Source organism: Carettochelys insculpta, chromosome 4 (genome assembly GCF_033958435.1).
Source record: "Carettochelys insculpta isolate YL-2023 chromosome 4, ASM3395843v1, whole genome shotgun sequence".
NCBI lineage: Eukaryota > Metazoa > Chordata > Testudines > Carettochelyidae > Carettochelys > Carettochelys insculpta.
In genome coordinates, this window is record NC_134140.1 from 124,261,559 (window position 1) to 124,288,813 (window position 27,255).

General features: G+C 45.0%; 1 protein-coding gene across 2 annotated transcripts; it reads left to right on the forward strand.

Moving 5' to 3' along the window:
* The first annotated feature begins 4,424 nt into the window (after nucleotides 1-4,424).
* LOC142012165 (placenta-specific gene 8 protein-like) lies at nucleotides 4,425-26,922 on the forward strand. 2 transcript variants are annotated; one of them, XM_074992014.1, is made up of 5 exons: nucleotides 4,425-4,595; nucleotides 21,053-21,197; nucleotides 22,574-22,698; nucleotides 23,230-23,338; nucleotides 26,607-26,922. In XM_074992014.1, the coding sequence occupies exons 2-4, from the start codon at nucleotides 21,089-21,091 to the stop codon at nucleotides 23,332-23,334; spliced, it is 339 nt and encodes a 112-aa protein (XP_074848115.1). In that variant the 5' UTR covers nucleotides 4,425-4,595; nucleotides 21,053-21,088; the 3' UTR covers nucleotides 23,335-23,338; nucleotides 26,607-26,922. The 2 variants fall into 2 exon arrangements, with proteins under 2 accessions (XP_074848115.1, XP_074848116.1); XM_074992015.1 differs by lacking the exon at nucleotides 4,425-4,595 and adding an exon at nucleotides 18,476-18,513.
* Nucleotides 26,923-27,255: the final 333 nt, after the last annotated feature.

The window sequence follows — 27,255 nt, forward strand, 5'->3', positions numbered from 1 at the left end:
AGGTTTGTCATTTCTCATTTAATATGTATTTGTTTGATTAAATCAAGAGGCTTCTGTAATGCAACGTCTCATTTAAAGTTGTTGAACCAAGGGTTCATATGATAGAAAACTTGGTATACAATCAAAATGAGGTGCAATTAGTGAACAGGTGTGATTGGTAATAGAGGAAACATTCTGCTCATTCACCTGATTTGTAATTACCGATTGAACTTCTCTAGTCCAGCACCCTCGGGACCTAACCAGTGCTGAACAAGAGAATTTGTTGGACCAAAAGAGGTCAATATTGTGTAGCACCTTGTCAGCCCTTACATGCTTACTGGGCTCTTAGGAGATGTTTAGGGGTAAGTTAACAGCTAAATAACACAGAACACTGAGTGATATTATGTCTTTAAACAAATGTTATGGGCCTGTGGAAAACTTGGCCATACCCGTGATAAATAGGTATCCAGCTAACTAAAATCAGGCAGGATTATGTATGATGCCAGACTATAGAGAGGCTCAACCTGTACTCCTGGGCCCAGGGCGGCCAGCCAGCTGTAACATGGCTGTTGGAAATCAGCAGGTACTTGACACATGTTAGAGACTGTCCAGCAGCAAGGACTGAGTGTTACTTTAGTGACACTAGCCAGTTTGAAAGGAAAAGTGGAGTGTTACTGTGAGCAAAATGCTGGGGGAGAGGGAATGTTGGAGAATGCGAAACCATGAAGCACCAAGAGCCTTGGGGAGAGCCTTGCTAGTAAGGCAAATGAGCAGTGTTTCATACGAGGAGATCTCAGCAGTGGGAATCCAAACAGGAATTGAGTATGTCAAACACTAACCAGCAAGAATGGGGCCAGTGGGTGTGTTCTACCAAGAACTTACATGACTCACCTGTCAGATGGGTTGCAGAAGAAAGCAACTGCCATATTGCTATTGTCCTTCATTTCAATAAGCAGACACGCCCGAGTGAGCAGTGCCTTTGAATAGCAATGAGTATCGAGTGATCAGACATTCCTTCAGCGCCACTCCTTTGCAGTGTGGTTGTCATAGAAAAGTGATTAGTTGAGTAGGACTTTATTCATTTGTTCAGGATTAGTCCCGACTTTTACACAGAGTCAAAGTGCCGATAAAAGTTCTGGTAAAACAACAATCACAGTCATGTCAGTATCAAAAAAAAAAAAAAAAAAAAAAAAAGCAGTCAAGTAGCACTTTAAAGACTAGCAAAATGGTTTATAAAGTGCTACTTGACTGCTTTTTTTTTGATAGTGTATAGACTAGCATGGCTTCCTCTCTGTTACTATTCAGTCATGTCAGTAATGTGAGTGTTCTGTTCACCTCCCATTCAAGGTGTAGTGCACAGGTGGGATTTCCAAATCTCTCAGCATTGTCCTAAATTTGCTCCTCCTTCTGCCCGTAGAAAACTCATTAAATTCACTGAAAAGTTCTTAAATACTAAGAGCTTTTAAAAACCTCATCCAAAACATAAGCAAATATTTGTTCATCTTGCACCAAAAAAACAAAACCATACTTCAGAGGGTCTGATTTTTTTTTAAGGCACTTTGAAGATATTTGGATAAACCAAGGAAAAGACTAAGACAGCATATAGTAGACAAAATATTTATTCTTTTTTTTCAATAATATCCAGTGAATTGCATCCTATTCTTGCAACCCTGCAGCATTCTTGTTTTGAGACAGATGTGTATATGGTAATCATTCAAGCCATGTAAAACTTCATACACTATCTTGTAATTTACTTCCCACCACCAATAATATTGTGAATCTCAGCCTTGTATAACTGTTTTTTTTTCATCTCTTTCAGGTGTTCCTATATTCATATGTGTGTCCTAGAGTTCCATATACAAAAGTCATCTCATCTCCTACTGTATTTACTGTTCACCAAAGCACTATTGGAGGCATTTTAATATAATTTGCTACCAAGTTCTATTTGTGGGGAAACATCAATAAAGGGGCCAACCACAAAATTTGCCTCTGTCATTTGTTGCAAACAGATCATTAATTAATCTGTGTGTTAACTTGAGAAGTAGCAGTAATGATAAAATTTTGTCATTCAAAACTGTCTTCAAAAGAGTGTTCTGTTCCTAATAGCTTGCTAATTAATACTAGCCTTCTCTAGGTCTACTGGCTACTCTTCCCACAATGTTTCTGCTGCCATCCTATAAAAATATAAAGCAGAATAAGCTCTGATAGTTATCTTATTTTCCTGCTGCCTGACTGGTATGAGAAGGATGTCTCTTTCCTGATGCTGTAGATGCTTGAATTGCAAATCCAGCATGGGGAAACTTGGAAAGTTACAGATATATTACAGTTTTTATACACTGAAACTCAAACTCTTAGAGCAAAGGATTACAAGTGTCTATTTTAAAAAAAGGCAACACAGGTTACATTGATCTAATTGGCTCATACCTCACTCTTTTGGAGCAATCACAATTAACTAGCTCAGTGGCTTGAGCATGGGCCTGCTGAACTCAGGGTTGTGAGCTCAATCCTTGAGGCAGCCAATTAGGGCAAATAGATACCAGAGATGGTGCTTGGTCCTGCCGAAAGGGCGGGGGACTGGACTAGATGACCTCCTGAGGTTCCTCCTAGTTCTAGCAGATGTGTATCTCCAATTATATCTAACTGGAACATGATACTTAACTTTCAAATGGAAAGGGACAAGACCACAAAGCAGTTTACTATACAGAAGTGCTATTAAAAAAACATTGATGCTGCTGAGATTTTACTTGTTCCTGAATTCTTAAAGTACAGCTCTCAAAGCAGCAAAGCATATTTTGATGTAGCCATACCACAGGGGGGACACAGTCAACTTTATGAGGGTTTTTTTTTTTAAAAATTAAATACTGTATACTCTCTATGACTTGTAAAATTAGGGTTTTAGAAAAAAATGAGTAGAAGCAAACGGTGAGGTTTTTGGGTAGGTTTGGTTTTGTTTTGGTTTTTTTCCTCCATAGTCCTATTTGATTTCATCTGTGTAGCATGAAAAGAGATGCATTACAATCAGAAAATTGTAAGTATAGGTTTGCTCCTATAGCCTGTGCTATCTCTTCTAGTTGTAAACGTAGAAACATCATGATTGATTCTTTGTTCCATGTTGGTAAAGCGTCAGGAGCTGACAGAAAAATGAATTAGCAGGAACAGACTGAATCTTTGCCATTCTGCTTTATTTCACCTATATACAGTTCTACTGGTATTTCACTTGTAAGACAAATACGATGGGTTTTTTTTTGCACTCTGTAACTATTTTGTGTAGTCTGTCACAAGTTCTCTACAACTTTAAAAAGCTGTTTAGCACAGTTTTGTAAGTGACAAGCAAAACAGCTAAACTGCTACTTACAGTATAGACTTTGCCGGGTGCTGGCTTTATCAAGACCAAGCATAGTTGCTTTTAATGTGAATGTTATTTGATTCACATAGCAGATCTTTTTTTTTAGAATAAAATGTATTTGTGCCATAGGGAACAGCACAACCAATTAATTTTGAATTGCGTCACCAGGAAATGAGGGACAACTTTAATTTAGAATGAATGTTTCATCACTAAATCCATTCAGGCAACCCTCGATTATCGTCTGAGGCTATATCTATACTAGGCATAGAAGTCGACTGCTGATATGCAATTTTAGTTACACCAGTTGTGTAGCAAAAATCGATTTATTGGCAATTGATTTCCGTGTCTGTCCACACAATGGAAGGGCAATGGGACCATTTTTCCCATTGACCTCCATTATTCCTTGCCTCTTGTGAGGCATACAGAGTTGACATCGACTCCTGGGAATGTCATTTCATGCCTGCGCAAAATGAAATCGCAAAAGATCAACCCTCATCAGGTGGATATTCTGCTGTGGGGTGGCTCTAGGCTGAGAAGCTCTTTTAAGAATATAAGAACAACCATAATAAATCAAACCAAAGGTGCATCTAGCCCAGTATCCTGTCTTCTGATGGTGACCACTGACAGATGCCCCAGAGGGAGAGAACAGAACAGGTAATCATTGTGATCCCTTGTAGCCAGACAGCCAGCCCCCTCTCAGACCAGCATTGCTGGGAACACAAGGGAGCCAAAACAACAGGGCACTTAACATAAATTCCAGCACAGCCTTTGAAGCTGTGAGAAGCACAGGTGTGCTGCTACAAGGTGCCTCTGGGAACATATACAACGATTAGGCTCACAGCAGACAGAGAAGCTGTGACAGACATGGCTCTTAGCCCCTACTAAATAACATGATGCACACACACCAACATCCTAGGTGGGAAAATATTTACCCTAATAAAAGGAATGTCCAGTAGTCGAAACTTATTGTTTCTCTCCCTTGCAAGTGTAAACTACTCTTGCGAGAGCTGGCGTCGCCCAGACAGACCAACCCCAATTTGGCATAAGAAAGGAGAAAGAGAATAAAGGAGTACAGAGGTATAAGTATGGGACCAACAGCACCATGATTTTTGAGTGCTTTTCACTATCTATCTGCTGGTCAGATAAGTGACAGCCTCCCAAGGCTTCTGCAGCTAAGAGGGTCCCTGAGCCTTGTCCCTTATTCGTCTTTCCGCGGAACTGAGTGACCGATCCTGGCTTGGCACCGCTGGAATCGAGAGATGCAAGGAGGGTAAGAAGCACCCACACCTGATCTCCTATCTTTAGTGTACACATATTTTGACATAGAGCTCTATACTTTGTTTTCTTTCTTTGGGATCGTGGCTTCAGTTGTGTAACTTGTTCGTGTGTGTAACATCTATACATTTAAATAAGTAGGCACTAGCAATTTTGTAACCATATGATTAGAATCTAGTTTACTAAATTTTTGATAACCGTTTGTGCATAAGCCTGACTTGTTTTCTCTGGGTTACTGTAAAGCAGCCAACACAATTAAAGAACCTCAGCCGTTTTGGCAATAAAGCCTGGCCATTAGGTGAGAGTACTAAGAGCCTAGCGTTGAGTTGTGCCGCCTCCACGTGGCAAACTCTTGGGGCGCCTGTCAGTCAATCCTGACTGCCCACTGCGAAGGGGCTCTGAGCTCTAGCAGTTAAAGTCACGGATGGTATAAAACGGGCATAGCTGGCACCTCACCAAACATCCTTGGCCATCGGCTAACATCCCTCCCCTTCCACCCATTTCCAGCCTCTGACAAACAGAAGCTAGGGACATCATTCCTACCCATCATAGCTGACCTCCAGGAATTTATTTGCTCATTTTTTCCTGGTCATTTAGGAATGTGTTGATAAACAGCTTTTATAGAGCCCTGTGCTCATACAAAATTTCCGTATCCACAAAAATGAGCCGCGGTTACCCTTGGGGTAACCTGACAGGTATCTTGCGTGTTAGATGTTGATAACCGTTCAGCTTTGTATTTGTATGCTGTCCTGACTCTGCACAGATAGCCAGCACAGCAGCTTCCAAGAGAATCCCAAAGGACCACAACATGAGATAAGGTGTGAAGGTGCCAGGCCATTTACTGTCAAATGAAACAGTCTCCCAGCCCATGAATCAGATGTGTGCAGTTCTGCTAGCACATAACTGCTCCCTGACAATGGACCGGCTCAGTCAGTAGCAGGACTAGCCACTACCCTGCAGGCCAGGCAAAAACAACCTCTTCAAGAATACGTCTATCTACACTACCAAGTTTTGTCACCAAAAAATTGCCTTTTGGCAACACAACACAGAGTGTTCACGCTGCACTGACTCTTGTTGAGCAAAGCACCCAGTGACTAAAAAAACTCTCACCCCTCTGAGAGACCTTTTTTCTTTTACCCTCCCTGTATTGGCAACAAAGAGCCAGTGTAGCCATTGCTGTTAGTGTCAACAGAACTGGCTTCCCTCAGTTAACCCCTAACTGCCCGCCCTGATGACTCCCCTCAGTGTTCTTAATTTCTGCTGCCCTGTATGCGCCCCTCTTCTTCCAAAGCTCTGGGCTTCGGAAGTATCTGACAGCTGAGGGAGGGGGCTCCATTTGGGGAGCAAAGAAAGAGCAAATCATAGGACTGCTCCTGTTTTGCCCTGCCCTAGGAACACAGCTGGGCAGGCAGGCTGCTGCTGCAGGGGGAGACAGACAGGCTGCTGTGCAGCTTTGACATTGCTCAGCAACGAGAGCCCCCAGAGCTGTTCGTGTTGGCACCCGGAGCAACTGAAGTGGCTGTGGGAAAATTTGGAGGGAATCCCAAGACGTGCAGTGATCAGCTCCACCTTCCCAGAACACGGCACTGGTGAATACATACCCACAATGCTTTGCTCACACTGTCCATCTTGGTGCCCCCCAATGTAGACACGAGCTGCTGACGGAAGGCGCCTGTGTGAACACCCTCTGACGGTTTTTGTTTTGTCGACTTTTGGATGTCAACAAACATTTAAACACCACCGTGTATAAGGTGAAGTCTGGTTAGATCAAAATATCACTGTCCATCATTTTGTCATCCTGCACCTGCCCCTGGGTCAAGGTGGTCCCATTATCTATGGAGAGTGTGTTAGTACCAAGATGTTTCTTAACCAGGTGTTCTGGTGCCACCTGTCTGGAATCCGTTTACAAGTTGTGCCTCGTGCCAGGTTGGTATGTGTGTTTCTGCAATATCAGCCCTGTTCTGCCCAAAGTCTGCAAGCAGGGCCTGCGTCTGGCTCACAGCTCAACTCTGCTTTATATTAGCTAAGTCTTGATCACTTTTACCTAGGCTTCAGGCCTCACACCAGGCCTGTGATATGGGGGTTACATTTCAGGCTCTCATCCTACTACACCTCCATCATCCCATTGCCCCACTGATTATTCAGCATGTTTGATTCTTTTTAAAAAATTGCTGTTCATTTACGTGCCTTTTGCTAGTTGATCTTATTTTTGGCCAGCCTAATTATACTTTCACACTTCACTTGGCAGAGTCCATGCTCCTCTGTGGCTTCTTCAATGAGATTTAACTTCCAATCTTTGCTTTTCACCTTTTATTCTGTTATTTTGTCGAGGTGGCATTTTTGATTGTATTTAGGGTATACATTTAATCTGAGCCTCTGTTATGGAGTTTTTAAATGTTTCTTTACAGCTTGCAGGCATTCATTCTTCTGACTATTCCTCGTTTTTCTGTAGTTCCCCCTTTTTGAAGCTGAATGTTACTGTGGTGGGTTTCTTTGGTATTCCCCCTCCCTCCTACACCACCACATGCACACAAGAATATTCAATCTGATTCTGTTTTGGTCACTATAGCTGAGTGTCAAGTATCGGAGGGGTAGCCATGTTAGTCTGGATCTGTAACAGCAACAAAGGGTCCTGTGGCACCTTATAGACTAACAGAAAAGTTTTGAGCATGAGCTTTCGTGAGCACAGACTCACTTCATCAGATGCTGGTCTTCGAAATCTGCAGGGCCAGGTATAAATAAGACAGAGCAAGGGTGGGGATAACAAGGTTAGCTCAAGTATCGGAGGGGTAGCTGTGTTAGTCTGGATCTGTAACAACAACGAAGGGTCCTGTGGCACCTTATAGACTAACAGAAAAGTTTTGAGCATGAGCTTTCATGAGCACAGACTCACATCAGATGGTGGTCTCTGATGAAGTGAGTCTGTGCTCACGAAAGCTCATGCTCAAAACTTTTCTGTTAGTCTATAAGGTGCCACAGGACCCTTCGTTAAGGTTAGCTCAGTCAGCAAGGGTGAGGCTTACTACCAGCAGTTGATCTGGAGGCGTGAACACCAAGGGAGGGGAAGCTGCTTCTGTATTTAGCCAGCCATTACAGAAGCAGCTTCCCCTCCCTTGGTGTTCACACCTCCAGATCAACTGCTGGTAGTAAGCCTCTCCCTTGCTGACTGAGCTAACCTTGTTATCCCCACCCTTGCTCTGGCTTATTTATACGTGGCCCTGCAGATTTCCAAGACCAGCATCTGATAAAGTGAGTCTGTGCTCACGAAAGCTCATGCTCAAAACTTTTCCATTAGTCTATAAGGTGTCAGAAGACCCTTCATTGCTATACCTGAGTGGTTCAGGCTAGCTACATTCACTTCTTGAACCAGATCCTGTGTGCCAGTTAGGACTAAATCAGGAATTGCCTCTCCTCTTGTGAATTTCAGGACCATCTGCTTCACGGAGCAATCATTAAGGGTGTATAGAAATTTCCTCTCTTTGTCCCATCTGCCACTGGCCTGGTGCGTAACCTTGGGCAAGTCATCTAACTTCTCCCTGTGCTTAAGTTTTCCATCTGCAAACTGGGGATAAAGTTCTTGTAAATCAACTGATGAGATGCACTTTTTCACTGGTGGGTAAGCTGTTGCCAATAAGCCAAATGCAGTCCATTGGGCTTTTTGTGTGGCCCACAAAACATTTTGTTTACTGTTCCGCATGCCCAGAGTTGCCTGATTCATCTGGTTTCCATCTGCACATTTTTTTTTCCCCGCCAAACAGGAGTCCTAAAGTGACACCCATGTAAAGCAAGGGCAAGTGAGGTGCATGCTGATTGCATATAGCATTGACTGTAAGAAGCACGTGCTCCCTCTGAACCCAATCAAAGCACTGCTACCATTCAGTTGGCACGCCCTGCAAATTCTAGGTACGCAAGCGCAGTTGTGAAAACCACCCTATGCTGGGAGACCGCCTTGGTTACAACAATCTTGTGGATCACTGAGATGAAGGAGGGCCACTAGTGCAGCCCACTTGCTAACCTAAGTTGCCCATCACAGCACTATATAAAAGTTCACTTACTACCTACCAGCAAGGGAGTACCAACTGTGAACCGAAGTGAGGACTACAATTGTCTATTTTACCACTTACTCCTCCGACAGACTTGCTCTGTTTAAGAACTAGGAAATTAAAGAGCAAAAAACTCAGAGTGAAGGAAGCCTGGCAGTAGCTTGTGCCCTTCTGCACTGCTGCGGTCAGCAAAACGCTGCTGTCTGAAAACAGGGTGTTGTTTGGAGGGAGTACCCACACAGGTGCTGAAAGAGCTAATGAGAGCCTGAGAGACTAATTATGTTCCTTGAAGACAGCTGGGGTGGGGAGAGCCAGGGAACGTGCCAGGCTTAATTATAGAGGAAGCCTGTGTGGGGCAACATTATGATGAGAGAAAGTTGCATGCAAGGGGCTGGGAGTTTGGCTGAAGACATTGGAAAGGGGCCTTGCCTGCCTCCCGGCCAGGACTCAGCCAGCTGGAAAAGCCAGTGTGACACCCACTACAATGAAGATGGTGATGAGGAAGATAATGACTGACGCTCCCTTTTCCACAGCAGGAGGTGTGAATAGTGCAAGTCGTAGCACTAAACACTCTGTACTGTGGTAATTCACTATTAGTGCTCAACACTTGGTAGTCTCTGTCCGTGATGGTTTTTCAGAGCCCATGCCCTACACGTGGTACTATTTCTCTGAGGCGGTATTTCTGTATTAGTGCTCAACACGTGGTATCGTCTGACCATCTGCAATAGTATTTCAACATTAGCGCTAAACAATGCATGCCATCGCTCTGTCTGTGGTGGTATTTCAATGTAAGTGCTTAGTACTCGGTATCATCTCTCTAGCTGCGGTGGCATTTTGTTCGTGGGATTGTTTATCTGCTGAGTGGATTTATTAAGAGGAACTTGTGCTAAACTGCAATCACCTTGTGTGCTCGCCAGGTCTCTCCTTCTGATAACATTGTTAAGAATCTTCCTAGGACTGTAGCGGTTTAGGAGTCTGACCCCTTCTGGACAATTGTGGTCTAAGTACTTAGCGGGAATTCAATACACCAATTCAGCAATGAGGCTATGATGGAGAGAACGTTCGGAAGACCAGTTTTAGGATGCAGGTGCCAAGCTTTTAGTTCAGCTTGAAAACAATTCTTAAATGTGGAACTACTCCAGGCCTGAGCTCTCTGGGACAATAATATTAGCGTGTGTTTTGCAAGTAGCCGGTGGAGAAGCACCTATACATCTAGGGATGAAATGCACAGATGTACAAGAGGGAGTTACAGGCTTGCTCGCAGCTTAGTAGACAAAGTGGTATGGATTGCCACAGACTTCCTCTTACTATCCGGGTAAAGAAACAAGTACAGGTTGAACCTCCCTAATCCAGAACTCTCTCACGCAGCAACATCTGTAATCAAGCATGATTTTAGTTAGCTAGACAACCACTTATCATGTGAGTGGCCAAGTTTCCCATGGGCTGATAAAGTTTGTTTCCACCCACCAGTCCTGATTCTCAGTGTTCTGTGCTGTTATTTAGCTGTAATTTACCCCCTAAATGTCTTCTAAGAGCCCAGTAAGCAGTGGAAGTGATGGTAATGTGCTACACAATATTGACCTCATAGGGTTCAGGCGGCATTGGTCAGGTCCAGAGGGTGCTGGCCAAAAAAAGGTTGAACCTGTATATTAAAAACAGCAGATAGAAAAGCAAAGAACTAAAAAAAAAATTTAGTTATGGAAAATCAAATTACAGCTAGACATGTATTTCTCCATTTGTGCTGTTGTATGAAAAAATTAGGGAAGAAAAAGGAACATATGATGGCCAATGAAATTGCTGAATATATTTATGAAAACCAGGACTGGCTTTGCCAAGTCTATACTGGTGGGTCAAAAGACAACAGCTTGGGGGGAGTGGGAATAGCCTTTTGTGTTTCTAGTCTGGGAATCCAGAAATTTAAAAGGCTATAAATGTGTGACAGCCCTGAGGGCTGAACTAATGATGATAATGTTGGCGTTAACCTGGATAAGAGACATGGGACGGGCTGCAGCTGTAATGTTATCCAATTCCTTCTCAGGCATAATGATAGGAACTTTGAAAAATAGAATCATGCCTTAAATAGTTAAACTTGGTACAAAGACGTGCCATGAAGATAAGTTATGCAAGGTGGCTGCAAAACGAAAGCAGCAGCTGTTTGTGTTCCATGGCAGTGGTTCCCAAACTTTTTAGCATCACACCCTACCCCTTTTTTGATTTTTGAGAGATCTTCATGCCCCCCAACCTCTTCTTTACCATCATCCAACCCCCCTTTCACCAAAAATTCAATTCATAATTTAAAATAAACACAAAAACTTGATATAAAAATGTTGTTTAAAATTAAAAACAAGCAGGAATAACTTTTCTTGGCCCAAAAATTCAATAAAAGTGTAGTTTAACATCAGAAACAGCAGAAACTAATTTAATGTGAAGGATGACACTGCCTATTATTGACAAGCTGGGAACTCCTAGGTTTGAAAGATGAAAGTGCAGCGCAAATCGGTTTTGACAGCCAGTCAATTTTTGTTTTGTTTTTAATGTGAGTAAACTTGAAAAGCTTTTTTCACAGGGGTATATTTACAAAAAAGGAAGAATAATACATAACGCTTCTTCCCCAACTTTCAAGTACACTGAGAAATATTTTATCCAAAATTCCTCTAAGCTTGAGTTTTCGAAATTCTTTTGCACTTGAATCATTTTATTTTGATTGCTTGTTCTTGCAATACTTCTGGCAATGTGTCGACATCAACACTGAACAGATTGCTTACTAATTTATGAATGGCGTCGCCAGAAAAGTTGTCTGGAAAATAGGGGACAGCAGACTCAGTGGAGTTGTGCCACCCTGCCCCAAGCTGCACGCCAAACATTGAAGACTTAGTGTCCCCTCGCCAGGCCCAGGGGCCCCTTACCTCCTGCTGGATCTTGGCCATCAGCCCAGCCACATGGCCTGGGCCCCATGCACCAGCTCTGCCCTGAATGGGCTGCTGGCATGGCCCCAGAGCTGCAGGTGCGGCCTGGGCCCTGCAGAGACCAGCTGCAGCCCTGGCTGGGGTGCCAGACACTGTGCTGGCCCTAGCCCATCCCAGAAGCCAACTATGGACCTTCCGGGCTAACGGCACAGCCCCCACCTTGCAGATGCCTTGTGCAGCCCCAGCTGGCCAGCTGCCTGAGCCCTGTGCCAGCCGCCAGAGCTGCCCACACCAGCCACCTATCCACCTGATTCCTGTGCTGCCAGAACCGCCCGCCCGCCCACTCACCCGCCAGCAGCCACTTGGGCCAGCAGCCTGCCCACCAGCTGCCTGCCCACCAGCTGCCTGAGCTGCCCACCCAAACAGCAGGTCAGCCATCAGAGCCCCACACTGCTGGGGACAGCCACCTGCCCGCCAGCCCAAGCCAGAGCCTGCTGCCCAAGCCCCACACTGCTAGGGCCAGCCACCTGAGCCCCACAAGACACCCACCCAAGCCCCTCCCCGCCCCCAAAACCAGGCACCCACAGCTCCCTGATCTTACCCCATCTATCTCCCCTCCCCCAAGCCTGGCTCCCTCAGCCCCCGCATTCTCATCCTCCTCCCACAACCCACACTCCTTTGCAGGAGGCAGTTAGCTCCATGTGGGTCTTTCCTGGCAGCCCACTTTGTATAGCAGCTGCACTGGGTTGCCCATGTGAAATGGCAGGGGCTGCAAGCCAGAAGCAAAGGCCAGCTCTTTCTTGGAGTAGGGGAAATAAAGCAGGGAGGGAGGACTGGGTCACCTCATGCCCCCCTGGAATTTCTTCATGGGCCCCCCCGACATACTTTGGGAAACCATGTTCTATGGCATTGTGGGTGATATTCCATGGAAAGAAAGTTTCTTTTGAAAAAAGGGAGCCAACCTGGAATCAAGGTTTTTTTCCATAGGTACACTACAGGTAATGTCAGGGAAATGGAATGTGAGGAAAACGCCTGTCAGAGTTTTCTTATGGATGCCAAACCGGAGTGAAAGAAGGCGCAAAAAACTTGGCCATCCTAAAATCAATGACTGAAGAAGATGGCAGTTGTACTTTTGTCTGATGCGGCTGCTGTGCCAAAACCAAAAGACAAAGGAAGGGGTTGCAGGTAGAGAAAGATGAACAGGATGATTGGCAGGAGAAAGCCCCGGGAGTTGATCAGAAGGGAGGCAAAGTAGCCACGGGGCATGAAACAGACTCACTTACTTCTAGAACAATAAGAAGTCTTGTGGCACCTTATAGACTAACAGATATTTTGGAGCATAAGCTTTCGTGGGCAAAGACCCAGTTCAGCTGATGCATGACACATCTGTAAGCTCAGATAAAAGGCAGGGTTGGAACTACTGGGAGAATGCCCTGGGAGGTGCTCAGTGGAGGAATACAGCAAGGGAGAGCTAAGAGGTCAAGCCCAAAGAGGGTAGAAATTGGGGAGCTCGTGTATTTTGAGTCTGGGATTTTTCTGAGAGCATTCAGGGGATAGAGTGGAGGGCTCAGAGAGAAGGCTGTGAGGACCACAGGTTCAGAGGCAAGGCTGAAGACTTATTAGTGAGGACATTAGGCTGTTTGATTTTTGTTGCCTAGAGAGATGGATGTAAATTGTGACCTGGCATGAGTGCTGGGCCATGGAAAAATGCAGGTTGTTGGAAAACCAGAAGCAAGATCAGCAGGGAGGCACCTGACCAAGAGAGCTGAGATGCCATGATTGGGTGCTCCAGTGGCAAGATGACCCCATTTAACACCAGGAAATAGAGAGTTAATGTAAATGCCCATGAAGCATTAACTCTGCCATCTTTGAACAACACCCCAGCTGCCCATAACACTTTTACCCCCACTCTACCTTTTAGCTGCAGTTCACAGGTAATATCTGCATGCCTCCTGCCCTCAGACCTTGAGCTCACATTCCCGACAGAATACGACACTCATAAAATATCAAAACAAGTGGTCAAGTAGCACTTTAAAGCCTAACAAAATAATTTATTAGATGATGAGCTTTCATGGGAAAGACCCATGTCTTTGAAAGCTCATCACCTAATAAATTATTTTGTTAGTCTTTAAAGTGCTACTTGACTGCTTGTTTTGTTTCGCTAGGCTACAAAGTAACATGGCTAGCTCTGTGCCACACTTGTGAAATGTAACAGCGACTTCATACCCCTTTACAAACCCTTCACGCTTGCATGCAAGATACCATAGAGGAGGGGTGGGGAAACCTTTTTCTATCAGGGGAGGTGGAGAAACTGATCCACAGAGCAAATCCCTTGAGATTTGCTGTTTGGGGCATTTACCAGCTGTTATTTTGATAATTTAATTCCTCTTGTGGTCCCGAAGCAAAAGAGCAGCCTGACGAAAATTCAACCTTCAAAACAAACCGTTTGCAAGACTTTGTCCCAATACAGACATCCACATCCCCGCTTCTCAGGGTGATAAGCTCCATGATTAGCCCACCACCATAGTACTTTAAGTGGAGCATAACTTTATACTTTCTGTGAGTTGATAGCCATTTAATGACATATATTGTTAAACAAACATTGTAGCTGTAATATAGCCCTTTTATCCAATATTATCTCATGCTCTCCTGCTGAGCCAGACCCCCAGCTCTCCCCCAGTGACAGCCTCTTTATTGTTCCAAGTTTTGTTCAAAGGCCTTGAGCTTTACACTGTCTGAGGAACCTAGTGACTTACAGGTTATAAGTGGAGCCGTTGCAAACTCAGTACTAATGGTGCTGTGGCACTGGGGCCACACTCAAAAGGGGCCCCAGTGCTGGCCCCAAGGCCCTTTTTCCGCTTGAGGTCCCACATGCCTCTCAGTCCTCCTTGCCCACTGCTTGCTTCTCTCTAGACCCTCCCCCTTGTGCAAGCAGTGGTTGGGGTTTCCAGCCAAGCAGCCGATGAAGGGTAGTGCTTCAAGGTGGAATGTGGGCAGGACTTTGGGGTGAAAGATGCTGCGTGAGGGCAGGGTTCAGGCAAAGCAGAGGGCAGGGCCATGGTCCAAGTGCCAGGGCCCACGGAAGGTAAAGCTGGGTTTTGTTACAAGCCAGTAAATTGCTTATGGCACTGCTGAATATAATAAAGATGGAATAACAAGTAAGGCAGTGAATATAACAAAGGCAAGCTCGCCCTATGGACCATAATGCTCCTCCTAAAGATCTGGATCCATCTTGGAATCTAAACTCAGTTGTACCTCATTCATAGCAAGCTCCTTTGAACCTATGGCAATTTGGTTTATGCCTCACCTTTCTGTGAAGATTGTATGTATTTTTAGTAGCTATTATGGCAGCCAGGATGGTGGAGGAGATATATATACATATAGGTAGTCCATTGTGTCCGACGATGACATCTTGAGCTTGCACAGGCTCATCGGTTGTGGACTCACATGGGGCTGAGGCGTCTGAGCTTTGAAAGGCCTGGGCATTCACAGTGGGGGCAAGGGAATTGTCCTGGCTCTGTTGGTGCCGCAACTACTGTTGCTCTCTTCCTCTCACAAGCATCAGTGATGTGTACGCGTCCCTGCTCTTCAAAAGTGTCATACGCATGTCGTACAAGAGCACGCCAGCCTGTCGGGTCTTTTGCATGCTGATCTGGTTTTAAACCAGCATGAGCAACGTTGGCCTTCACGCAATCTTTATATCTCTTGCAAGGCCTACCTTGATTCTTTTTGCCCTGGGAGAGTTCACCATAGAGGAGTTGCTTAGGGATTCTTGACTCCTCCATTTGTATGACATGCCCTGTCCAGGGAAGCTGGGCTTTCAGAATCATGGCTTCGATGCTCGTGGTTCCTGCTGTGTCCAGAACTTCCAGGTTTGTAACTCTGTCCTGCCATCGAATGTGCAGGATTGACCTCAGGCTGCGTGTGTGGAAGCGCTCCAGCAGTTTTATGTGTTTTCTGTACAAGGTGCAGGTTTCACAGCCATACAGGAGACTGGTCAGGACTACAGCCTTGTACCCTTTCAGTTTAGTGGACTGTCAGATATTGTGCTGATTCAACACTCGCACTCCCAGACGTCCTAGTGCCCGGCTGGCCTGGCAGATCCTGGTGCTGATTTCTTTGTCAAGGGAGCCATCACTGGCTATCACACTGCCAAGGTACTTGAACTCCTCTGCTGTTTTCAATTCTGTTCCTTCAATAAAGACTGAAGCGGGGAGAGCAGCAGATCCTGGAGCAGGTTAAAACAGTACCTGGGTCTTTCCTAGGCTGAGGATCAAACCAAAGAGGCGAGTGGCATCAGCAAACTTGTTGACGATGAGCTGGAGATCAGACTCCTTGTGCACCATAAGTGCACAGTCGTCAGCAAAAAGGGCTTTGAGGATGAGCCCCTCAACCATCTTGGTTTTAGCATTCAGACGACAAAGGTCAAAAAGTGACCCATCAAGTCTGTATTTTGTGTAGACTCCATGGTCCAGGTCCCTAACTGCGTGGCTGATGATGCACGTGAAAAAGAGGTTGAATAACACTGGGGCTGGCACGTACCCCTACTTCACACCATTGGATATCTCAAATGGATCTGAGGATTCGCCATTTGAAGGAACAAAGCCAGTCATGTCATCATGGAACAGGCGTATGAGGTTAACGAATCTTCTCGGGCAGCCAAATTTTGACAGGATAATCCACAGGGCTTCTCTGTTGACGGCGTCAAACACCTCGGTCAGGTCTACAAAGACAGCGTGCAGATCCAAGTTCTGCTCTCTGCACTTTTCCTGGACCCGACGAACCCCAGAGATCATGTCAGTGGTGCTGCGGCCTGGGCAAAAACCACACCGTGCCTCTGGCAGGTTCTCCTCGGAGATGCCGGTGATCAGACGGCTGAGATACCAGGTGGGAGATACAAACACATTTACGCTCCTTTGTATTTTCCTAAGAAGGGTTTAACTTCCACTTTTTAAAGGGTGTATTCTCCCCTCCCGCCGTTGCTTCTTTTGCTCTGTTTCTTAGCCACAGTGTCCTTTTTTCAGTCTCTCTCCCGATGTAATTTGGGGTATACATTTAAGTTGAACCTCTGTTCTGGTGTCTTTAAAAAGTTCTCATGCAGCTTGCAGGAAATTTGGTTTTGGCATCATATCTTCTGTTTAACTAACTTCCTTAATTTTGTGTAGTTTCATTTTCTGAAATTAAATGTTACAGCATTGAGCAGCTGGTTTGTTCCTGTCATGGCAGCCCCATTATAGTCACAAACCTCACGGACCAGGCCTTGTGCTCACGTAAGCAGAAATAAAGAATTGCCTGTCTTCTTGGGGGTTCTAGGACTAGCTGCTCAAGTCACCATTTAAGGTGTCGAGGAACCTTCTCTGCATCCTGTACTGAGGTGACCTAGCCCCAGTCAATGTGCGAACAAGTGAAAACCCCGCATTGTGACTGAGGGGTTTTATAGCCTCTCTAATTTCCCTGTACGTTTGTTTCACAGTTAACAGAAGCACATGGGATCTTTTTTGGGGTATAAGGCATCACGCCACTTTAATTGATCAAATAAAGCAGAACGTGCTCACGTGCACGCTCTTTCTCTCTCTCTCTCTCACACGCACGCACGCACGCACGCACGTCCTGCTGATATAATTACCAGTCACTGATCAGATGTCAGGCGTGAGGCAGCGGAGCAGTGTTCTCCCTGTCTGGACTGGTGCTCCAAGGCATAGCAAGATGGAACCCAAAGACTAATACAAGACACCCCCTTTTTATGTTTTTTTCTCCCACACAAGCCTTTGCATTTTGCCTTGTCAGGCCTTAATCGGTCCTTCAGCATCACACTTGGTCCTTCCACAACGTTCATCTAAACATTTTGAGAACAAGAAGTCTTGTGGCACCTTATAAACTAACAGATATTTTGGAACATAAGCTTTCATGGGCAAAGACCCGCTTCATCAGATGCATGCGTGGGGCTTTGCCCACGAATGCTTATGCTCCAAAATATCTGTTAGTCTATAAGGTGTCACACGACTTCTTGTTGTTCTTGAAGCTACAGACTAACACGGCTACCTCCCTGATATATCTAAACGTTGTTCTTGCAGTTAGCCGATATCAGGATGCTGATGACTCTTCCTGGGAGTTGTCCTCAGGCAAAAGAGGTCCTTATCAGTGCCCTATCCAGAGGTGCTTGTCATTGACTTCAGAGTTCATTAATCTGCGCTGGTTCAGGCTAGTCTGATGTCCCTGGCTCTTAACTGGCTTATGCATTACAAGGGCAATTTCCCCACTTTTTGATATGGGCAGGAATGAGACAAATCCAACTTTCTTTCCTTCATTAACTGGTCCTTCCAGTGACAGGTAACTCCCCCCTAAAACAGACACCCAGCTACATAGACACTGGATTCTGCTTTTCGTCTCCATTGCCATCTGAAGAAGTAAGTGTTTTTACCCACAAAAGCTCATGACCGAATACGTAAGTGCCACAGGACTGCTTGTTATTTGTGAAGCTGTGGACTAACATTGAGACTTTTAAAAACTTTATTTAGTGAAAAAGTTTTGTAATGCATCCTCCTTAACGCAGTAAATTCTTTCATATCTGGCATTCTGTGATCCAGAACTGTCAAATAACTGGCATGTTAATCGTAAGTACATTTTAGTTAGTTTTTATAAGCACAGTACAGTGAAAGTGAATGCAAATAATTCCTGCACAAATAAGAAAGAAACCACATACTTGTTCCTTTTCAGTGGTTCTGATTTTTGTCTACATTTTAATACGCAACAGTGAGTAAGGCCTTATAAGGTTGTCGGGTTAGAAAAGTCTTCAGATTGGATAAGGCAATCAAGCTGCAATTTACTATGTTACAAAGAAGCTGCAAAAAGTCACATGGGTTAAAAAATACATTCTGAGTGGTTCAGATAATGTGGTCTTGTTTATCAAAAGCTCCCAGAATAGAGTTTTTTAATGCTTTGGCTGGTTCAGTGACACTGTGTGGTAAGACTCTTCACTTGCCTTTTTCTTTGTCTTCTTTTAGTTTCTGTGCCTTTAATTTTTTTTCTTGGAGGTCCCTGAGTGATGTCCATAGACCAGCACCTGCTTTGCAAAGTATAACTAAGTCTAAGGTTATATTTTCTCTCTTGATCAGTAATATTTAGCAGCTCTTGTGCACTTTTTAAATAGCCTTTCTTTAGAAATGCACTGCTTGAATAAAACATAATTTTCTGTAAAAGTAGGAAATGCATGATGACTATAGACATTTAATAACACATCTCCTTTATTCCTTTGTCATTAACACACTGTATATTTGTTTAACAGACTTTAAACATGCACTAACTCCATAGCTGCTTCTTAAAAGGAGGAAAATGCATGATAACACATAGACGACTCTTTTCAATCTTGCATTGTTAAAATGTTTGATGGTTATTTAATGACTTTTTAAAAAATGTACTGAAGGGATTCTGGCTTTGCACCATTAAGTCTTGCAGTGACTTACCAGTAGGCACCTAGCCACCCAGGGGACGACACTGCCCTACACACCATGCCTTAGCTCTCTGCACAAAGCATAGGGTAAATTAGGCACCTAAGAATGGGACCCACAAAAGGCAGAATGCTTCCTGGAGAGCTGCTCAATCTAGGTACAGTGATGGGAAATACTGAGAAGAGGGACATGGCCTAAACTCTTAGGGATGGGGGTGGGGCTTTATTCCAGGCTAAACAGAGACGATTCCATTTGTTCTGGATTCACGGTCATGAACCATCTCTTGGAGTTAGGAGCCTACGTCCCTTAGCCTAAGCCCATTGGTTAGAGAAGTGATTCTCAACCAGGGGAATGTGTACTATTGGGGGTATGCAAAGGTCTTCCAGGGAGGGCTCAATTTATCTAGGTCAGTGTTTCTCAAGCCAGTCACCAGACAGGTTTGGTGGTGGGGAAGTCACACAGGCAGGGCTGGCATTAAGGGGTGGCAAATAGGGCAGTTGCCCAGGGTTCCATGACACAGACAAGGAGCACAAGTGAAAAAAACAGCTGAACTATCACACACAAATGTCGGTACACTAGGTATACACACACTGATTTATTATAGAATTATATGGTGAAAATGGGACAGTTGCCAATTTGTCAGCAGCAGTGCACCGTGTGACACTTTTGCATTTTTGTGTCTGATTTTAAGTGAAGTGAAACTTGGGACCACATAAGACAAATCAGGCACCTGAAAGGGATTCAGTAGTCTGGAAAGGTTGAGAACCTCTGGGTTAGTGAACTTAGTCAAGTTGTGGGAGGCCTCGGTTCATTCCTTCTCCCGCTTCCTAATCTGGAACAGGAACTTGATTCTTCCTCTTTCCAACAGAGCATCGTGGGAGGATTCAGTATTGTCAGGATGGTTGCACTTTCCTGTTGGAGTCATTCACTGTGCATAAACTATCAAATATTATCCCTAATTCCTGAAATCAGCAGGCGTACGGCACCTACATACATTTGAGGACCCAGGACTATCTGCATACAAATATTTTCCCCTCAAAATTAGAAAAAGGTGTGAAATACACATACCGATGCATACACCCTTTATTTCTGTGTCTTTACGACTTGGTACAATCAATAACTTTATTTTATAATATACTAGCTACACAAATCCTTCTTCAAATGAGGAAAATCAATCATATATGTCAAATACATACAGTGAAGGTTAATACCATAAACTTTGAAAAACCAGCATGCTGGGTTTTGTGAATTGCACCTAACTCTCCCGCTGAACTATGGAAGAATCTGGATACATAACTTGGGGCTGTGAATTATCCGAGGCAGCGGTATGGCTGAATGTTGAGCATTGCAAAAATAAGTTGCAACATTAAACTGCAATGCCAAAGTCCCCTTGTGATGCTTGCCCCGTATGTTATGAAAATGTCTGAAAAGATGTTTATTGCTGCCAAAATTATTCTTGATTTTCATAACTCATCAACGAGGTCAAAGAGAGTTCGCCTGACGGAAGGAAGGAATGAACCTCAGATTGGGTTGAGGATTAACTGAAGCGGGAAAATCCTGATTTGGCACTAATGAGTGGTTTCTTGGGCTATGTCTACACAGAAGCCCTCTTTGGAAGCAAGCTATTCTGGAACAGTATGCAGAAAACGCTATTTTGAAATAGGGCAGCTACACACAAAAATATATTTAGCAATTTAACATTAAGCAGAAGGAAGGTTGGCATGAAGGTGTTCTGCTGGCAGGGGTGAGCTGAGTCACGCCCACTGGAGAGGGGCGAGTGAGGGGCTCTCTGCGGCTCCCAGCTCTGCCACTGCAGAGGAACTTTCTTGCAGAGCCCTTACTTTCACTTTATGGAACCCCAAGGTTCTGAGGAACACCATTTGGGAAACACTGCTCCACTGGGTACCATGGTTCCAATGCAGTGAACAACATTTCACAAAGAAATATAACTTTCTTCCAGTTGTCTCCCCAATGCCATTAGCCACCTGGACTCTTTGTGGCACAGCTTGTCCCGAAGGGGCTTTCAAACCATTCCATTTCTTGTTTTCCTTTCAGAAGGTAAACTCCTGAACTCATCCACTGAGACAAGAAATGGCTGGTCAGCCGGTTATCCTTGTACAGCCCCAATCTTTTGTGACTGTTCCAACAAGTGCTGCCTGGCAGACTGGGTTGTTGAGCTGCTGCAGTGACTGTGGAGTCTGTAAGTGGATAGTCAAATGTTGCATATTTATTTTGCCTCGAGGTATCCTGATGGTTGGATTAATGTTCTATCTCCAGTCTTCTAGTGGGTATAAAGTTAATGGGGGGAATGTCTATTTATATTTATTTACAGGAGTGGCTTGTAGTAATATTTCCCATATCTGCTCTGAGATAGTTGTTTCGAAATAGCAGCTGCTATTTGGAAATAACTTTGTTGTGTAGACCTACCCTCAGCGGGGCTGGACTTACTCTGGGTGCAAGAGTGTAGGTGATGTTATTTCGAAACAGTTACATGAGTGTCTACGCAATGCAACAGCTATTTTGAAATAATTTCGAAATAGTGGGTGATGTGTCAAAATTGGTAAACCTCATTGTACAAGGAATAGCGCCTATTTCTAAACAGGTATTTCAAAGTAGGGGTTGTGTAGGCAGGGAATAGAGCCTATGTCAAAATAAGCCATGGTGTGCCCAGTGGCTCTGTTTCGAAATAGGTGCTATTGTGTGTATATTCTCTATTTCAAAAGAGCTGGGGGTGCTATTTCAAAATACATTTTGACTGTGTCTACACTACAAAAATAACTTTTAAGTAGGGTGCTACTACATTCCCAGGAATGGCGTAAGGACTTCAAAGTTGGGTTCCTTTCGAAGTAAGGGAAAAATGTGTGTAGACTCTACTGACTGCTTCAAAGTAGTGCCTAACTTGGAAGTTAGTTCCTAGTGTGGACACATCCCTCTCTGCAGCTGCGCTATTTTGAAATAAGCTCTTTTGGAAAAGCACTTCTGGAGTTGCTTTTTCAGGAATAACACTGCTGTGTAGACATAGCCTTAGAGAAAGTAAATTTGGATCTGCTGAGGGGCCCAGTTCTAATAATGTGTGTGTCTACAGCAGGATAAACAATATGAGTTTGTTATTTTGCTATAAAATCCAAGTAGAGGCAAAGTGCTTATGTAGCTTTTATCAGTGAATTGTCACTAGTTCAGCTTGGTATCTCCCCCAGCTGTGATTGCCTCCTGTTGTTATATCGCTATAATGATTTATCACCACTACAATTCTACAGTAAGACAACTGACATGTATGTCTTTAATCTACTGTAAAAACACATCTTTTTTGGCAGTGAAAAAATGGGCTTGGTTCATTATGAGGGGCACAGGGAGAGGATCTGCCAGTACCGTTAAAGCCTCACAGGCCATAACTACAAAAGTCTTTTAAAGGTCTTGCGCTTCTTTGCACTAGCTCTGGCCCATTAGCACCTTCTCCTTCCAGTTATCTGGGACTCAAGGCGACTCTGGGTCTCTCCTGGTGATGGTACAAGATGTTTGTGTGACTGAAGGGGAGAATAGTGAATGAGCCTCATTTGTGGTTTTCTCTCTTTCCAGGCCTATGCGGAACATTCTGTTACTTTTGTCTGGAATGCAAGGTTGCAAGTGACATGAATGAATGCTGCTTGTGTGGCGGAAGCGTTGCCATGAGGACCCTCTACCGGACAAAATACGGAATCCCGGTTGGTTTCTATTTAAATATTTTGTTCTGCTCCTGCTCCAAGAACGGCCCTTAAAGCAACATATCAGATCTAGGCAAATCAGTTGGCCACATTTTTATTAGCCACCTTCCAACCAGTGTGATTCCTCCCATCTGAATACAGCTGCTAGGAGTTTTTCCATATGATTTCAGGGCCTTGGAGTCCAGGACAGTGGCTCCCAACCTGGAGTCCATGGGGTAATTGAATGGGATCCATGAAAGATCCTGGAGGCACTGACCCTTATGGAAAACGAGGAGCTAAATGTGTGTGGCTTTTTACAGTAATAGAGGGGACAGCCATTGCAAAGACCAGTATGTGGTGGTATTTTAAGGAGTGGTCTGAGGTGGACTAGCAGAATTGATGAAATTAAGCAATCTCTCCCCTTCCCTTATAGTCACCCTATCCTCCTATCCCTTTCCAAAGGGAAATCTGTATTCTGAGGGGTTAAACTCATTCAGTGTGATAAAGTCAGTCCTAAGTTTACAGTCTTTAATGTGTTTTCTTTTTAAACAGGGCTCTATCCTCTCTGATTTCTGCATTATCTTGTGGTGTCCGGTATGTTCTCTTTGTCAGATAAAGAGAGATATTAACAGAAGGAAGGAAATGGGGATATTCTAGCAAGGTTTGTCACTTCCTTTTTACATATATTTGTAAGTATTTGATAAATCAGGAAGCTTTTCTGTTGTGATGCATCAATTAGTTCTAGGCCAGTTCATGTCGTAGAACTGGAAGGGACCTTGAGAGTTTGGCAAGTCCAGCCCCCTGCCCTCACAGCAGGACCTGTCACCATCCCTGACAGGCCTTTTTAAATCTAACCTGCCCCAGACCCTCTCAAAAACAGAACTCATAATCCTGGGTTTACAAGGCCATTGCTCTAACCATGGAGCTAGTTAGTCTATGGACAAATAAAGGTGACACAAAATGCAATGAATGAGCAGATTTGTATCTGATGTAGAAGATCCTGCTCCACTCACCCTTTATGCAACTAATGGAAGTTGTCTTGGGCCCAAGCTAGTCTTGTATAATATGCTTTCAGGGAAGCAGCAGATAAGCCCTTTACTTAAGTCTGTGTTAGAGAACTACAGCAATAATGATTGAGAGTTACTAATGCAGTGTTTGTCACTGCAAAGCCCACAAGCCAGTAGTGATTCTCCTGGGCTATGTCTACATGGCAGAGCTATTTCGGGATACTTCAGTATCCCAAAGTAGCTACTCTGTGTCTTTGAAACGTGTCCGTGATTTCAAAATATTTTTCCAAAATAACGGGCAGGCTATTTCAGCATCCCTGTACCCCTCGTTGCAGGAAGAGTCAGGGATGCCTCAAAACAGAGCTTTATTTAGACAGCACCCCATGCTGAAATAGCCTATTTAAAACTACCCTTGAAATAAGCTACACAATTTGCATAGCTTATGTTGCATTTAGGCTGTTGTGTAGACATAGCCCTGGACACAAAGTGTGGCTCCCTGTTAACTACAATCTGCAGTAGCCTGGTGGGACTGCCCTGCACTGCTCCCAGGAGGGGCCAGAATGCCTCCATTGCCATGGGGAGGAGAGGTCTCCATGCATTGTGCCTTCCTGCAAACACCCCCACCCCCATGCAGCTTCCATTGGTCAGTGGTGGGGAGCTGTGGCCAATGGAAATTGCAGGGAGCAGTGCCTGTAGAGAGTGGCAGTGTGCAAAGGCATGTGACCCTTTGGAAGGGGCATGGGGCTGGGGCTGCCCAAAGTAAGTGCAACCTCTTCCACCCCATGTCCCGTCCTGCAGCCAGCACACCATCCCGCCTCCTGAACCCTGAGCTCCCTCCTACAGCCAGCACTGCACACCCCCTCCTGCATCCCATACCCTCTGCACCAGCCACGACCCCTCTCCCAGAGCCAGTCCCCTGCCCCAGGATCAGCCTGGAGCCTCCTTCCACTCTGCACACCCCTCAGCCCCAGCCCAGAGCCTGCACCGCTTCCGACCCCCAACTCCCAGCCCCAGCCTGTGCGTGAGGGTGTGGGGCAGTGAGGGAGAGGGGCAATGGAGGAAGCAGGGTGGGGCTTTGGGCAAGGGGCAGGACCTTGGGGATGTGGCTCTCACATGGGAGGTATTTTTGCTGAAATTGCCCCTACTTGATAAAGGGGGCAGCAAAGGGCCCTGCTTCAGGGACACACGCCGACTTAAACAGAACAGTATCTTCCCTGGCGTGGGCACAGTGCCTAGCCAGGCATGCACAGCCAGCAAGCCACAAGGCCCATCAGTCAGCGTGGGAGAACCCTGCTGCAGGGGACCGTGCCCTGTGAGGCGGCACTGGAAGTCCTGCAGCAGGAGCCCTCACAGAAATGTGGCAGGTGGGGCTGACCTAGGGGGAAATGGCGCCCTGGGCACACTTGTATTTTGGCACCCCTAAATGCTGCTGCCTCCTGGAGCTTCCCACCTATTCTCTGCCCCCACTGCCTTCCTGGGCTCCACGCTCCCCCCAGCCCGGCTGCCTCTCCCCACCAAATACCACACACAAATCTCTTATCTCCTCTGGACCCTGCTGCCTCCCTACCCCTAGTCTTGTCACCCTGGATCAGCCGCTAGCAGTGCACATTTTATCACTTTAGGGTGGGGGCCTGCACTGATTGGACAGTGAGACTGTCAGTGAGGGTGGCTTCTGAAAGAGTGTGCAGCCAGGGAGATGGGATGTTCTGCACATGCTCAATAAGCTGCTCCTCTTTCCCCTCTGAACCACCCGCCAAGTGCGGGATATAGACGTTCACAGCTCCAGTGCTCAGAGCTCCCTTCTGTGGTCTCACACCCCAGCTTTACCCCACTCTGTGATCACTAGATCCACTTGACCGTGACACACCCTGACCATGGTGCCTTGGGTAGTTGCGCACATCAGCCAGCTCTGGGAAGAGGAACAGAGCATGTCAAAGGCAAACAGGAATGGTGGCCATTGGGAATTTGCTACGGGGAACCCCCATGGTGGTATGGTTGAGTGTGCGGCAAAGAAAAGCAACTGTCACACCTGCTAGTCTCCTTGCCAAGAATCAGACACTAGGCTGGCTCCAGCAGTGGGTGGGGTGAATTCTTTGTCCCCGCTGTGTCATCTCATGCCTGTCAAAAGGGATTGTTTGCTAGGACTTTATTCATGTATTCAGGATTAGGCGTTTGCTGTATCTTTGTGGGCTGTTGCCATGCACCAGAACATTACAAGATTGTGATTCTTGTGTCTGCACAAACCTAAATAGTGTTGATTTATGGAGAAACTGTAGTTCCTGAGTGGGGTTTTCCAAAGCTAAATCTGAGCTCATTAGTGTCGGTGGCAAAACTTGTTTTGACCAGCGTTTCCTGTAAGCTGGACGCTTGGTTGGCCACCTAGGAGAAGCCGCCCAACCAATTAGCTGAGCACCCAGAGCCACCCACAGCCAGCAGCGTGTGTTTCTATGGTGGTGCACATAAATGTATTCCGCAAATGGAAGGAAAAACTGAGGGACTGTGCTATTACTGGATTTTTAAATTAAATATTACGGCCATTTCTGTCACTATCGTACATAATTTGCACCTCATTTTGTGCCAGGTGGGCCAAGTGAGGTTCTAATGAAAGCTGGTAATGCCCTGAGTCTGTTACTTATATGTCTGTCCCATGTTTGTATGTGAAGTTATAGATATTGGCTTTATACCTGAATTAGTGCTGAGATTCATAATGGGAGGTGTGATCACTTCCCAAGTCAGGTGACCTGGGCTGAACAAAGGGACAGAGATCAGATGCCCAGATGTTGATTCCATATACTATGTAAATGGCAGTGTGACACCACCACAGTGGAAGATGCAAGTCACTTACAAGGCTGTATATTAACAACATCCGTGGTATTATGAACCTCAGCCTTAAGTGAAATGCTTTTTTCTTCACTACTGCAGGTGTTCCTGTACTACTTGATTACATGTTCCAGAGCCTCCATACGTGAGAGTCATCCCATTGCCTGTTGTACTCACTGTTCAAGGAAGTGCTGTATGCATTTAAACTTCCATGTTGCAAACTACTACTTATCTGAAAATGGCAATACAGAAAGAAACTCAATATTGTCTTTGCTTTGCTTCTCAAGTGTCACAGATGTACTAGGTTATCTCTGAAAAAGTATACTCCTGTTCTCAATATCTAGGTCTATTGCATTCTCTCATCACTGTTTCTGCTGCCATCCTATAAAAACATAAGACAGAATAAACTGTTATTTTCCTGCTCCTTGAGTGGTCAGAGAACAGTTGTTTCTTTTCCAGGTTGTGGTAGATTTCTAAGCTGTAAATCCAATACAGGAAATGTGGAAGGTTAGAATTACATTGCAGGTTGCATACACTGAAACTCAAAGGCCATAAATATACAATGGCTCATTAGCATAATGGCAGCCACATGCAATTCGAAAGTGCTGCTTTCGAAATACATGCCACCTGTGTAGATGGGAGCATTTCAAAAGGACCCCCTGATTTCAAAAGCCCTTTCCTCCCATTTGGAGAAATCATGGGGTCCTTTTGAAGGGCTCTGGCTACACAGGTGGCTTGCATTTTGAAAGCA